At 40.4% G+C, this 16,069-nt stretch overlaps 1 protein-coding gene and 1 long non-coding RNA gene across 2 annotated transcripts; one reads left to right on the top strand and one right to left on the bottom strand.

Annotated features, from left to right (window-relative positions):
• Positions 1-4,796: 4,796 nt before the first annotated feature.
• LOC124867502 lies at positions 4,797-7,707 on the bottom strand. Its single transcript, XR_007038079.1, has 3 exons — positions 6,647-7,707; positions 6,501-6,566; positions 4,797-5,281 (listed from the first exon to the last, which is right to left on the bottom strand). It is a non-coding gene; the product is annotated as an uncharacterized LOC124867502 (long non-coding RNA).
• A 3,932-nt stretch (positions 7,708-11,639) lies between these two features.
• On the top strand, positions 11,640-13,511 carry LOC124867252 (gonadotropin subunit beta-1). The gene is made up of 3 exons (XM_047363610.1): positions 11,640-11,778; positions 12,884-13,061; positions 13,264-13,511. Exons 2-3 carry the CDS (start codon positions 12,912-12,914, stop codon positions 13,456-13,458), a joined length of 345 nt encoding a protein of 114 aa, XP_047219566.1. The 5' UTR covers positions 11,640-11,778; positions 12,884-12,911; the 3' UTR covers positions 13,459-13,511.
• The last annotated feature ends 2,558 nt before the right edge of the window (positions 13,512-16,069 follow it).

Here is a 16,069-nt window from a genome sequence, read left to right as displayed (position 1 = left end):
CCAAAATGTAAATTTAACTGTCAGCCTCCTCTACCAACAGTTTGTTTGCATCTTTATAATTAATAAGTTTTTCTTAGCTGTTCAGTCAAGCATGTTCTTGATAGGTTCACTCAGGTTTTTCTTATTTCTCTGAACTTGTAGACCATATAAATCCAGCATCTTGTGCTTCAGATATTATTGCCACCAATGTTTAAAGCAGCCTTTTTATGTGACTGGGCAATCAATTTCAACAATAACTTATTTAAAATACTGTTATTTGCCCCCAAAGTTCAGCACTGACACAGAAGATCATTCAGTGCTACTCTGTGCACTGAAATGTGAAGCGGGTATATGTGCTACAGTTTTGGGTTAGGTTTGCTTTAGTCATTTAAAAGCAAATAGTATAACAGAAATGACACTGACAGTTACTGTTACTTCATGTGTGTTTAGCTCCTCTAAACAGCAGCTTTAAAGTAGCTCCTGAATTTAAAATCACACATGCATTATGTATAAAACTAACTTCCCACTTTCTCTATGCAGAAAACTGCATGAGTGTGATGGATAATTTAGATTTTTATTACCTAGGAATGCTGACATCAGTGAATTTGTTTGGCTCCAGTGTTGATGCAGAGTCCCAATAAGATTGTGATGGGAAATGATAAATACTGCTCCATACATAAATGCTCTGTTGTAATTGTAACTTCTAAGTAAAGGCTGACTGGGACAGTTTTCTCCAAAGAGATAAGTTAAAACTAAATATTATTGCTAGTATTTCAAAGATAAATGCCAGGGAAAGTGTTAGACTATACAGACCATTGCTATGAATGAGCACTTAAACCTCTAAAGAAATAAATTTTATAGATAGACAGACGCTGATGGGTAATGGTGAGGTCAGCTATAAAATCATAAAATCATTTTGCCTGTCTGCTGGTTTGAAAATTGAAGTTTGAAACAGACTCTGATATCCAAAAAGAAACTGTAAAAAGTGCATCATTCAGTCAAACGTTTCAGGTCATGCAGGACTGAAGTCAACCTGTTTTTTGCTGCTCTTTGGGTCTGTGTGTTGCAGGCCTTCTGTACTGTACACCTCTAGGTGACAAACTTACATGCACCAACTCAACCTCATGAATATGCTTTATTCAAAAACATTTCTTTGTAGTGTTGTTATACTGCTTGAAGTTGAACCTTCACCCAAGTCTCAGCTCGTTTGCAGCCTCTAACCATACTTTTTCTCCCAGGACTTCCCTGTATTTAGCTCCATCCATCTCTCATTCAGCACCGACCGATTTCCCCGTTCCTGCTGAAGAAGACATGAGCACACCATGGTGCTGGCTCTATCAAGTTTCACTGTATGGATGGTGTGTTCAGGCTGATGTGCAGTGTTTACTGTAACTGTATTTACCAAAAAGATGACTTCTGAAGGCAATTGGCTACACTAGTTTTTATTAAGGGCTATTAGAGTAAATGGGGCTACATTTATACACACTAAACCGTTCAGATATTCCACTTTACACCTAAGTGTTGATTTGATTATTTTCTCTTATATAGAATCCCAGTAAAATACATTAATGTTTGTGATTGTAATGTGACAAAATTTAAAAAGTTTCAAAAGGTATGAATACTATCCCTTAGCAATTAAGTCCTTGCCACTTTATATACACTGCTCAAAAAAATAAAGGGAACCCTTAAACAACACAATATAACTCCAAGTAAATCAAACTTCTGTGAAATCAAACTGTCCACTTAGAAAGCAACGCTGATTGACAATCAATTTCACATCTTGTTGTTCAAATGGAAAAGACAACAGGCGGAAATCTTTGGCGATTAGCAAGACACACTCAATAAACGAGTGGTTCTGCAGGTGGGGACCACAGACCACTTCTCAGTACCTATGCTTTCTGGCTGATGTTTTGGTCACTTTTGAATGTTGGTGGTGCTTTCACACTCGTGGTAGCATGAGACGGACTCTACAACCCACACAAGTGGCTCAGGTAGTGCTGCTCATCCAGGATGGCACATCGGTGCGAGCTGTGGCAAGAAGGTTTGCTGTGTCTGTCAGCGTAGTGTCCAGAGCCTGGAGGCACTACCAGGAAACAGGCCAGCACACCAGGAGACGTGGAGGAGGCCGTAGGAGGTTAACAACCCAGCAGCAGGACCGCTACCTCCGCCTTTGTGCAAGGAGGAACAGGAGGAGCACTGCCAGAGTCCTGCAAAATGACCTCCAGCAGGCCACAAAAGTGCATGTGTCTGCACAAACGGTTAGAAACCGACTCCATGAGGATGGTATGAGGGCCCGACATCCACAAATGGGGGTTGTGCTCACAGCCCAACACCATGCAGGACGCTTGGCATATACAGGTCCTTCTCAAAAAATTAGCATATTGTAATAAAGTTCATTATTTTCTATAATGTAATGATGTAAATTTAATATTCATATATTTTAGATTCATTGCACACTAACTGAAATATTTCAGGTCTTTTATTGTTTTAATACGGATGATTTTGGCATACAGCTCATGAAAACCCAAAATTCCTATCTCACAAAATTAGCATATCATTAAAAGGGTCTCTAAACGAGCTATGAACCTAATCATCTGAATCAACGAGTTAACTCTAAACACCTGCAAAAGATTCCTGAGGCCTTTAAAACTCCCAGCCTGGTTCATCACTCAAAACCCCAATCATGGGTAAGACTGCCGACCTGACTGCTGTCCAGAAGGCCACTATTGACACCCTCAAGCAAGAGGGTAAGACACAGAAAGAAATTTCTGAACGAATAGGCTGTTCCCAGAGTGCTGTATCAAGGCACCTCAGTGGGAAGTCTGTGGGAAGGAAAAGGTGTGGCAGAAAACGCTGCACAACGAGAAGAGGTGACCGGACCCTGAGGAAGATTGTGGAGAAGGGCCGATTCCAGACCTTGGGGGACCTGCGGAAGCAGTGGACTGAGTCTGGAGTAGAAACATCCAGAGCCACCGTGCACAGGCGTGTGCAGGAAATGGTCTACAGGTGCCGCATTCCCCAGACCTGGGCTACAGAGAAGCAGCACTGGACTGTTGCTCAGTGGTTCAAAGTACTTTTTTCGGATGAAAGCAAATTCTGCATGTCATTCGGAAATCAAGGTGCCAGAGTCTGGAGGAAGACTGGGGAGAAGGAAATGCTAAAATGCCAGAAGTCCAGTGTCAAGTACCCACAGTCAGTGATGGTCTGGGGTGCCGTGTCAGCTGCTGGTGTTGGTCCACTGTGTTTTATCAAGGGCAGGGTCAATGCAGCTAGCTATCAGGAGATTTTGGAGCACTTCATGCTTCCATCTGCTGAAAAGCTTTATGGAGATGAAGATTTCATTTTTCAGCACGACCTGGCACCTGCTCACAGTGCCAAAACCACTGGTAAATGGTTTACTGACCATGGTATCACTGTGCTCAATTGGCCTGCCAACTCTCCTGACCTGAACCCCATAGAGAATCTGTGGGATATTGTGAAGAGAACGTTGAGAGACTCAAGACCCAACACTCTGGATGAGCTAAAGTCCGCTATCGAAGCATCCTGGGCCTCCATAAGACCTCAGCAGTGCCACAGGCTGATTTCCTCCATGCCACGCCGCATTGAAGCAGTCATTTCTGCAAATGGATTCCCGACCAAGTATTGAGTGCATAACTGTACATGATTATTTGAAGGTTGACGTTTTTTGTATTAAAAACACTTTTCTTTTATTGGTCGGATGAAATATGCTAATTTTGTGAGATAGGAATTTTGGGTTTTCATGAGCTGTATGCCAAAATCATCCGTATTAAGACAATAAAAGACCTGAAATATTTCAGTTAGTGTGCAATGAATCTAAAATATATGAATGTTAAATTTTAATCATTACATTATAGAAAATAATGAACTTTATCACAATATGCTAATTTTTTGAGAAGGACCTGTACCAGAGAACACCAGGATTGGCAAATTCGGCACTGGCACCCTGTGCTCTTCACAGATGAAAGCAGGGTCACACTGAGCACATGTGACAGACGTGACAGAGTCTGGAGACACCGTGGAGAGCGATCTGCTGCCTGCAACATCCTTCAGCATGAGTGGTTTGGCAGTGGGTCAGTAATGGTGTGGGGTGGCATTTTGTTGGAGGGCCGCACGGCCCTCCATGTGTTTGCCAGGTAGCCTGACTGCCATTAGGTACCGAGATGAGATCCTCAGACCCCTTGTGAGACCATATGCTGGTGCGGTTGGCTCTGGGTTCCTCCTAATGCAGGACAATGTTAGACCTCATGTGGCTGGAGTGTGTCAGCAGTTCCTGCAAGATGAAGACATTAAAGCTATGGACTGGCCCGCCCGTTCCCCAGACCTGAATCCGATTGAGCACATCTGGGACATCATGTCTCGCTCCATCCACCAACGTCACGTTGCACCACAGACTGTTCAGGAGTTGGTGGATGCTTTAGTCCAGGTCTGGGAGGAGATCCCTCGGGGGACCCTCGCCGTCTCATTAGGAGCATGACCAGGCGTTGTAGGGAGGTCATACAGGCACGTGGAGGTCACACACAATACTGAGGATCATTTTGACTTGTTTTAAGGACACTACATCAAAGTTGGATCAGCCTCTAGTGTGTTTTTCCACTTTAATTTTGTGTGTGACTCCAAATCCAGGCCTCCATTGGTTAATAAATTTGATTTCCATTGATGATTTTTGTGTGATTTTGTTGTCAGCATTTTCAACTTTGTACAGAACAAAGTATTCAATGAGAATATTTCATTCATTCAGATCTAGGATGTGTTATTTGAGTGTTCCCTTTATTTTCTTGAGCAGTGTGTTTCCTAAACAATATTCCTCAGTCAGCCCACATGGAAACATAAGTCCAAGTCACAAAGCAAAATCCTTGACCTTATATGGGCTGTAGAGGCGTTTGTTTATGGAGGTTAGTGTAGGGTTATACCAGGAGATGAAGGCTTCAGTTTCATCACAACAACCTGGTTGTGACCAAGCGGAGTTGTGAATATTGTTAGTCATGTTAGGACAGTTAGCTCACAATAAGCAAGAGGACTGTTCCTAAGCTCTCAAGCATTAACCAGTGACTCAAACGTGTGATGTCAGTAGGTTATACAGCTTAGAGCTTGTTTATACATCTTTATATACAGCTTGTACAAGTTTTTTTTACGCTCAGTAGAACTTTATTTCATTGTAGTGCTTAGAGTTATGAACCAGAAAATCATCCTGGGCACAGAAAGCATCATCTCAACCATCACGTATGAACTGATTCCTTGTGGACATAAATGTGACATTACAGAACAGGCCGTCTTCTTTTGGCTGCGAGAAAGAGGAAAACATCCTTATTAGGACTGCATTGTTTTTTGTACTTGCTGCAGGAAGACTTGGCTATTTTGGGGACTATGATGTTGACATGAACTTGAATGTCTTTTCTGCCCTTTGAAAGTTCCAGGTCGAATATTAAAAAAAACCTGTTAATGTGAATGTAGTGCATGTGTGGCTACAGACTTAATGAAATATATTTTCAGTACCGATGCAGACATATCAAGAGGAATTACCAGCTGTTATAGAAACAGCTAAGAAGATGGCAAATTAAGTGCCAGATTAATCAGCTATGGCTGGTGTTCATTAGGAACAAAATGGAAAATAACAATAATACATATTTGATATTTAGCAGCACTTCAGAGAACAGGGGTGACAATTCAAAAGTCCTTGTAGCCTTGATAGACAGGTGTGGCAGTTCTGCAGGGTGGTGGAGAAAGTGACTCCCTTGTGCCTGCAAAGACAGACTGAGGCACTGAAGCGTGACGCTTTGCCAAAGAGGTGCTTTACTTTCACTGCGGACTGTCCAGCTCAGGTTGCAGTTTTAAAACGACTGAAAACTAAACTGGAGATTTCAAAATAACAGTTAATAATCCAGTAGGTACTTATGTCTTTGTGCACATGCCTATATTAATAAGGAGTATAAATTTACATAAATTGGCCAAAAGGTTCACTAGCAATGACCATACTGTAAAAAAATACGTTTATCGATGAGAATGGTCCACAGGATATGATTCAAATGGATCAGAGGGGTAGACTCATCAAGGAAGGCTTACCTCTGGGGACTTGGGAGGAAGAGAGTCAGAGAGGGGGTCTTGTGTCAGGAGATGGATTTCCATAGCTAACGTAAGAACCCCATTAGAATGAAAATTAACTGAATAAAATAAGGAAAAGAAATGTGGAGGATTACTGATGAAGTGGAGGGTGTGGTCGAAGGAGAGGGATAAATGGCAAAAAGGAGGCTTGATGGGTATCAATAAACTGCTGAGTAATCAGAGGTGTGGTCGAGGTGGGGGCCTGCCCCCAAAACCACAACTAACTTACTTTGTTCTAGATTTGAAAATGCAAATTTCTTTAAAAAGTGATCGAGATTACATTTCACTTGAATACATTCCCAATTCTTTTAACAGTCCGAACCAAACTGCTCCCCTCAGATAACATGAGATTGGTAAGGATGTTCAAGAAAAGCCCAAGAACCACCAAGCCTCAAGCTCACCATGAACTGTAAACTGCTGAAACACCACCAGAGTCCACAGTGAAGGATGTTTTACACCTGTGTAGACTTAAAGGAGGTAGACCAAAAACAGGTTAATGCCCCAAAACAGAAAGAAACAAGATTAATTGGAATTTGCCGCTACCCACATGGATGAACCAAATGTCTTCTGGAGAAAGGTTTGTGGTGAGACGAGTCAAAGATGGAGCTGTATGGGCACAGTGAGAAGAAGAATGTTTAGAGGAGACAAGGTGAGAAATTCAAACCTAAGATTACTGTCCAAAGTGCCAAGCATATTGGTGTCAGTATCATGCTGTGGGCCTGTTTTGCTTTGAGTAGTGCATGGCACAAAGTGAAAGATATAATTAATGAGGGCTACCTCTAAATTCTTGAAGTTCTAATCAAATCGACATGTAAACAGCTAGAACGTGGATACAGTAGGACATTCCAACAGGACAATGATTCCAAACAACTATCCAAAATAGTTTTTGAAGGAATAAAGCAGGCTAATGTTAAGCTTCTAAAATGGCTTTCTCAAACCTTTGACCCGAATGCTACTGAAAATGTGTAGACTATGCTTCAAAGCCATTCAGTAACTCAATTCAATAAGTAAAACACATTATATAGATTGGTTACATGCAAGCACTTCTTTTCAAGACTTTATTTCTGTTGATTATGATTTTCTGTTCACCGCTAATGAAAAACAACATTTAAAAATGAGAATATTACATCAGACCAATAAAAAAACTAGTTTTATTACAGAAATGTGGGCTTAATGCAAAGCATGTTTAATACCTGATTAGAGGTTGTTATTTTCACTCTTCAGAATGCATATTCCAATTCTCTGTGATGTACCTTCAGAATGATTTAATCTGGTTTGAGAAATTTCTCATTAAATTAAGATGCGTCTGCATCTACTTCCTAATTGCATAATTTTACTTTTTTTTTTTTTTTTTACAAAAAATATTTGCACATTTTCTGCTACGGTATAAAAATGAGGTTGTTACATTACAGTTCCCTTCTTGCTCACCATCTAATCTTTCATTTTTATTATTATCATTATTAACTTTAGTCCCATATTAGAAACATTGTTCTCTGGTTATCAACCTGCGCTGTTTACCTTTAGGAAGATACTTATTTGGTGTTGGGACCCACAGCCATGGATACAACATGAAAACTCCGGTATGGACTTTTTTGGAACTTTCAAAATAAAGTGCATTTAACGTACTTCCGGCACAGCCAAGCCAACAGGGTAATTGCGGACTTCCTGTGACGTCACTGTCCAAATAAAAGCACCGCTCTTGCTACATCCTGCCTCTTCCAGACTCCGCTGCGAGGCTGGCCGGAGAGACAGCGCGCTAATGTTTCTTTGCTGGCAAACAGACATAACTCTTCAACTGGATCCAAGAGTCTTACAATCATCGATCATATGCACTGAGTTACGTACGAATGAATCACTGTTCGTGTATCCGGTTGATTCATTCATAACAGGATAATTAAGGTACAAGCCTGGCTTGACTTTTCTCTCTAAGGCCTACAGAATCAAGCTGTGTTATAGAGAGTTCCCAGCATGACGTCGAGTGGAGCAGTTTCCCGGTCTGAAAGAAGGACAACAGGAGCCGCGTCACCGTGGCTACGGTAACGTGCAGTTTGGTGGCCCGACAGAACGAGCCACTCCCCACAGCTAACAAGGTTAGCTGTAGCTAACCGTTTGTTGACTGTGGACGTTTCTTCAGACTACGTCGCCCCGGACAGCTTTTCCTCAGCATGTTTCAGAGGTTAGGTTTGGGCAGAGAGATTTAGGATGAAATGATCTGAACGTTTTTCATTTTATGAAGTTTGGTTTTGTTTGTGTTGAACTCAGCTATCTTGGTGCAGGCTAGCAGGCTATCTGCTCAGCACGCGCTCAGTTTTGTGTTCTGTGTTTGTGTGTTTTTAAAGTTAAGACAAACTTTATTTAAAGGGGTGATTTTAAACACAGAAGATTGATCATAACGCGCCGTCCGCACTTATGCATTTTAACTCTTTCATTGACTGTATTTTTAAAGGTGTGTTTGATTCTGGTGCTAAGCTATAAGCTTCAATTGTTAGCTTTAGCTGCTAACAGCTAAGAACACGTGCTTGCTACTAAAGAATATTTACCCAGAAAGGTTGTTAGTTTTCAATCCAGTAAATAATATTTCGCTAAACATTACTTTACTAAACTTGATAACTAAGTAAACACCATTAAGCCCCATTTCTCCTGAAAGATTTGGCCCTTTTCCAAAATATTTCCTTAAATATTTTACTATTTTGTTAATAATATTTCTTCAAATATTATTTTAATAAATAAAGGCAGCTAATGAGACACCGTTGAGAATTGTCATCCAGAAGGTTGGTTTTATTCAGCAAATCATTCTTTAAAACATTATTTTATTAAAATAATATTTTATCTGATCTTGCATTGTGATTGGTTGTCTAAACATTGCTGATTATTGCCTAAGTTGGTTCCAAGACTAACTTAACTTCATTTCCAGATCCTTCAAGATAATCCTTGGTTCTTAGACATAAACATTGCATGGTAATGTTGCATCACTCTTTTGGTCATGGTTTCCAATCATCTTTAATCAACTTGTTTATATTGTACATAACCCATTAGTCTTCCTTATTCTTTAATTCTGCTTGGTAGTTTAGTTGGATTGTTTTAGCATAGTAAAGAGTTTGTTGATTGAAATATGTTTGACTTTGAGTTTACTTATTTTTGTTAATAAATTCTTGTATTTTAAGAAATTGTGTGAATTCATTCCATATATGTGCAGAGTTTATGCTGTTCAATAATGTCAGAGCTCGTCTCACACATTTCTATTTTGTCCTAATACCATCGCTTTACTGGGCTGGTATTCACAGGACAACCCTTAACAGACTGAAATATTATTTGATAAAATATTAAAGTATTAATATTAAATAATATATTTGGATTCATAGTCACAATATTGGGAATACTAAAAATATAAAGTTTCAATATTTTTTACTGAGATCCCCTTTCCCTTTTGCCTCATTAACATGTTATGCGTAAGCAACATACATTTAAATAGTTAGGCTAAATACACTTTATTTGTGTAATGCCAGTTGATTATATTTACTGTATCTCAATGTGCCATATAAATCAGGGTCCAAATAATGGTGGACAAACTGTTTCATGGGTTAGATATCTCATATTTACAGTGCCTTGCGAAAGTATTCGGCCCTCTTGAACTGGTCAACCTCTTGCCACATTTCAGGCTTCAAATATAAAGATATAAAATTCAAATTTTTTGTGAAGAATCAACAAGTGGGACACAATCATGAAGCGGAATGAAATTTATTGGATGTGTCATTAAACTTTTTTTAACAAATAAAAAACTGAAAAGTGGGGCATGTAATATTATTCGGCCCCTTTACTTTCAGTGCAGCAAACTCAGTCCAGAAGTTCAGTGAAGATCTCTGAATGATCCAATGTTGTCCCAAATGACTGATGATGATGAATAGAATCCACCTGTGTGTAATCAAGTCTCCGTATACATGCACCTGCTCTGTGATAGTCTCAGGGTTCTGTTCAAAGCACAGAGAGCATCATGAAGACCAAGGAACACACCAGGCAGGTCTGAGATACTGTTGTGGAGACGTTTAAAGCTGGATTTGGATACGAAAAGATTTCCCAAGCTTTAAACATCCCAAGGAGCACTGTGCAAGCAATCATATTGAAATGGAAGGAGTATCAGACCACTGCAAATCTACCAAGACCTGGCCGTCCCTCTAAACTTTCATCTTGAACAAGGAGAAGACTGATCAGAGATGCTGCCAAAAGGCCCATGATCACTCTGGATGAACTGCAGAGATCTACAGCTGAGGTGGGAGAGATTGTCCATAGGACAACAATCAGTCGTACACTGCACAAATCTGGCCTTTATGGAAGAGTGGCAAGAAGAAAGCCATTTCTCAAAGATATCCATAAAAAGTCTCGTTTAAAGTTTGCCACAAGCCACCTGGGAGACACACCAAACATGTGGAAGAAGGTGCTCTGGTCAGATGAAACCAAAATCAAACTGTTTGGCCACAATGCAAAATAATATGTTTGGCGTAAAAGCAACACAGCTCATCACCCTGAACACACCATCTCAATTGTCAAACATGGTGGTGGCAGCATCATGGTTTGAGCCTGCTTTTCGTCAGCAGGGACAGGGAAGATGGTCAAAATTGATGGGAAGATGGATGGGGCCAAATACAGGACCATTCTGGAAGAAAACCTGTTGGACTCTGCAAGACCTGAAACTAGGACGGAGATTTATCTTCCAACAAGACAATGATCCAAAACATAAAGCCAAATCTACAACGGAATGGTTCACAAATAAACGTATCCAGGTGTTGGAATGGCCAAGTCAAAGTCCAGACCTGAATCCAATCGAGAATCTGTGGAAAGAACTGAAGACTGCTGTTCATGAACGCTCTCCATCCAACCTCACTGAGCTCGAGCTGTTTTGCAAGGAAGAATGGGCAAGAATTTCAGTCTCTTGATGTGCAAAACTGATAGAGACAAACCCCAAGCGACTTGCAGCTGTAATTGCAGCAAAGGGTGGCGCTACAAAGTATTAATGCAAGGGGGCCGTATTGCACGCCCCACTTTTCAGTTTTTTATTTTTTAAACAAGTTTGACACATCCAATAAATTTCCACTTCACGATTGTGTCCCACTTGTTGATTCTTCACAAAAAACTAGAATTTTATATCTTTATGTTTGAAGCCTGAAATGTGGCAAGAGGTTGACCAGATCAAGGGGGCCGAGTACTTTTGCAAGGCACTGTATGTACAGACACATGTAATGAGCATTAATCCTACAAAAAGACAAGAAATATGACACATAAAGTAGTACAGGTAGAGTACAGCTAATTAATTACTGCCTCTCATATCAACATTTTCCATCTTGCTGTGGGGGCAGATGTTTCTGTGCTCCATCTGAGCCTGTTCCCCATCTAATCTAAACAAGATTTCTGAAGATACCGACTCACTCATCCCCATGTGTGGGAGGAAAGGTCCTGAGCTGCACGCCATCCCTGAACTGTTGATGGGAAAGATGATCTGGCTTTGACTTAAGCCTAAACAGGTTGAATATGTAAAGGTAAACCAAGGCTGACAAGATTAGAAGGATTATGAGCAGTGATATTTAACCAGACAGAGACGGAAAGAAGCAGCAGACCACTACAGATGTATAAGGACTGACAGAGGAGACATTTTATTCTGAATTTAAAAGAACTGCAGATTTACAGGTAAGCGCCCTGTTTACAGATATTTAAACTGAGCTCAATGTATTTAAAAATGTGTTGCTACTGCTTTTAATTTTGCAACAGCAAAACAACTTTTTGCTTGATAAGCTGTGGAAGAAACAGATTCCCACATTCAGGATGCTTTACCTAGAATGATGTACTAAAATATATGTAGCAATATTTTCAGAATTGGGCTAAAGTTATAATTAACATGTCCATATGTGTTGTTCAATCAAAAAGTCACTTTTGCTCAATATATTGTTGATACTTTATCAATTATCTGTGTTTTTAAAAAAACTGTTTCTTTTTTCAAGTTAATTTCATTCAAAAAGTTACTTTTTCGTTATATATATATATATATATATATATATATATGTGTGTGTGTGTGTGGTTGTGTGTGTGCTGAAGTTTGCTCATTAGACACAAAAGAAATACATGCCTCATTTTGATATAAGGCTGATTTTTTTTAACAAACATTAATATACATTTTAAAACATATATTTCAAATGCTAAACACCCCTCTTGGATTATTCTATTTTTTGACAAATGCATTTTACTACTTCTAAAGAATTAACAACATGTGTACTCAAAAGTCAGCATTTAGGTTCTCTAGAAACCTTTCCACAACAAGAAAATAATATACAAAAAATGTTTTATTTCCTTTGAAGAATTGAACCTGTATAACGTTTAAATAAAATAAAGATCCTGTTGTGTCATATTCTTGGTAAATTGCCTGAACTTGTATAGCATTTTATCAAGTCCCCAGAGACCCCAAAGCGCTTTACACTACAATCATTCATCCACCTATTCATCCACACATTCACACACTGACAGTGTACAATATAGCCACAGCTGCCCTGGGGCAGACTGACAGAAGTGAGGCTGCCATACAATCAGCGCCACTGAGCCTCTAACCACCATCAGCAGGCAAAGTGGTTTAAGTGTCTTGCCCAAGGACACAACGACTAAGAGAGACAGAGCGGGGGTTTGAACCGGCAACCCGGTTATTATTATTATTGATTTATTATTCAGTCATAGAATATTCAGCACACTGGAATTTCTGGCGCAGTTTAAAGTATGTCATGTAGGACCTGATCTGATCTTGCAGCAGGCGTCTGCACTACACCTGGAGGAGGATGCAGTTGTTTATCATGGCAGCAGTACTGGCACTGGCAGAGGTGGGGTGCTTCGGTTGCCACCTGAAAAACGTCAGCATCCCCGTGGAGAGATGTGGCCAGGAAGTGTGCATTCACACCACAATCTGTGAAGGGCTGTGCTACAACGAGGTGAAGAATGATTCAAACTATCACGCATGAAGTCTCTGAGTTACTTATGGTGCCAGATGGACACAACACTAAAAAACATATCAAGGCGAGACTTATTCTCTGTGATGTCATATTTTTACAGGAAAAAAATCTGTTTTGAAAATAATTACTCTGTCATATATATTCAGTCTCTGTTGTCTCTCTCTGTTCTTGATGGTGACAGGATGTTGTTTTTGAAAGCCCTGAAGAGGTGCCTGAGCATAGGATCTGCAACGGGGACTGGTCCTATGAGGTGAAACACATCGAGGGGTGTTCAGAAAGCATTACTTACCCTGTGGCCACAAGCTGCTCTTGTTCTAAATGCAACACAAAAGACACATACTGTGGCCGCCTTTACGCACACATACCCAGCTGCTAAACTATTCCTTTGTGTCTTTTTGCCTGACACTGAAATAAAAAAGATACTGCTCACCTGTCTGTTTATTTTTGCTTAATGTACACAATTTTTTTTTTTTATGATAAATGATTATGATTGGCCTGGTGCTTTATCATCATTGGAAGTGATAGATTAAATGTCCAACCACCGGCTTCACCTTTTCTCCCGAAAAAGGTGACCAACCCCGAAAGTGCAGTAATTCTGCTGGTCAGGTTTTCACTCTGGGAAAATAGTTCACAAAAGAGAAACTAAAAAAGGCTTGCCTCTCTTTGACAGGTGGAAATGAAAATATACGACCTGCAGTATTTCTAAAAGCTCCACTGGAGTCCCTGTTCTTTACTGACTGTCCTCCAGGGGCACCGCTAAATGCAGAAATAGCTTTGTAAGCGCAAAACATATATATTTGTAATAAACTTGGACCTTCACTGGAACATAATGCTGCTTTGGTAGATTTTATGCTTAGCACAAAAGCTTTAGTTCAGTCAGTTTAACTTAACATTACAAGTTACTACTGCTCTATATCTAAAGTCCTATCTGAGCAAGTATGAGCAAATAGTCTTTTATAAACTGTAAAAGCAATAGTCTGATAATTAGTAGTAAGGTATTAGTGTGTTTCTGAATGAGCATAAAACAGGCAGGGATTTTGTAGCTTTTAGATCTGCACTAATAGTTTGCCAAAAGCTATTTAGGTACAGAGCAGGTGTGGAAGATGATGGTCTGATCAGATGAGACGGACAACAAGTTTTTGGCATACACACAAATCGCTATTTGTGGTGAAAAACTAACACTGCATATCCCCCTAAACATAATTCCCCCAGTGAAGGATGGTGGTAGCAGCATCATGATGCGGGGATTCTTCTCCGTAGGTGGGGCACAAAGCTGATCATAGATGACGGGAAGCTAAATGGAGCTACACTAAATTCCCAAAAGCATTGAGTAACACCACCAAATCACTGAGGTTTTGCGTTCCAATCTCTTCCATGGCTGCAGGTGCATAAAGTTTGGTGTGGAGAAACTGGACTTTACATGGTTAATATTTATATTGTTGGTTATCACTCTATTTATATTATGTGATTTTCACGGACATAACTTTTCTTAAGTGACGCAATTAGTGAATTAGTCCATAAACAAGAGTGCACAAGACATCTGATGTGAAAACATGACCAAAGTATATTTTTGCACAGAAGTGTACTCCAGGTCAAAACAAAAAGGTTGCATAAAAAAGTTTTCGGTTTGTTGTGTTCAGTTGGAAACAAGAAGGAGCTGAGATTACAGGTAGAGAGCCTTGAGGAAAAAGCTAACCAAAGCTAGAGAAATTCAGCAGGTACAGATGTTGACCTGAAGGTATCGTGCTAGGAGCTGTTTTCCCAGTGTAAGGGTAACAACATTGACAGTTTCTCCATTGATGCAAATGGCCTAGAGGGAAACGACCAGCAAAGAATAAATGTCAAATGACTGTAGAATAAGAACTTGAAAATTCAGGTTTTCTTAAAATGTTTTTATAAGAGAAGCTTTGAAAAGAACAACAGAAATAATTTCACTTCACTGACTGCTGAAAGGCGTGATAAGGCGTATTCGTCACTTTCTGTTTTCACTGTTGCACTCAGTGGATTGTTTGGTGTGTGAAGCTCTCTCGTTTGATCTGATTTCTCTCTACTGTGATACCTCTTACTTGTTCTAATACATAAGCAAGTTAAAACACATACTTTCTGTTGCTGTATTTAACGTTTGGGGACTCTCCGTGTTTACACGGTTTTTCTAGTAGTGGTAAGGGGTCGCTAGCTTAGCGTTAGCTCCACCATGGCTACCCATTCTACTGTTTCTCTCTCTGAGTCTCCTCCTCTCTCCTGCTCTCTGTGTCAGATGTTCGGATACTCCTCTGCCTCCTTTAGTGATAATGGGACGTGTAATAAATGTAGCATTTTTGTAGCTTTGGAGGCGAGGGTGTCAGAATTGGAGGCCCGACTCCGCGCTGTTGAAAAACCAGCAGATAGCCGAGGCCCCTTAGCCAGCGCGGAGGCCTCAGGCCGGCTGGGTGACGGTACGTAGAAAGCATAGTCCTAGATCCCAGCCCACAGGTCACCACCAACCTGTCTGCGTTTCTAACAGATCTTCCCCGCTCAGTGACACACCCGCTGAGAAGCTAACTCTGGTAATTGGCAGCTCCATAGTCAGAAACGTGGCACTAGAGACACCAGCGACCATAGTCAAATGTCTGCCAGGGGCCAGAACGGGCGACATCAAATCCTACCTGAAACTGCTGGCTAAGGATCAGCGTAAATACAGTAAGATTGTTATTCACGCTGGCGGTAATAACACCCGGTTACGTCAATCGGAGGTCATCAAAGTTAGTGTTGCTTCGGTGTGTAAGTTTGCCAAAACAATGTCGGACTCCGTAATTTTCTCTGGTCCTCTCCCCGATCGGGCCAGTAATGACATGTTTAGCCGCATTCTGTCATTCAACCGCTGGCTGTCTAGGTGGTGTCCAGAAAACAATGTGGGTTACATTGATAACTGGCGAACATTTTGGGGAAAACCTAGTCTGATCCAGAAATCTATTTCAGATATGATTAATCTATCCTTAGTAAATGGA

The sequence above is a fragment of the Girardinichthys multiradiatus genome, chromosome 4 (assembly GCF_021462225.1).
Source record: "Girardinichthys multiradiatus isolate DD_20200921_A chromosome 4, DD_fGirMul_XY1, whole genome shotgun sequence".
Taxonomy (NCBI): domain Eukaryota; kingdom Metazoa; phylum Chordata; class Actinopteri; order Cyprinodontiformes; family Goodeidae; genus Girardinichthys; species Girardinichthys multiradiatus.
This window is presented reverse-complemented; position numbering and strand designations above follow the sequence as displayed.

Coding starts and splice junctions, on each gene's coding strand:
- LOC124867252 (XM_047363610.1), top strand. CDS start 12,912: ATGCAGTTGTTTATCATGGCAGCAGTACTGGCACTGGCAGAGGTGGGG. Junction 13,062..13,263: donor AAGGGCTGTGCTACAACGAG/GTGAAGAATGAT, acceptor TGATGGTGACAG/GATGTTGTTTTTGAAAGCCC.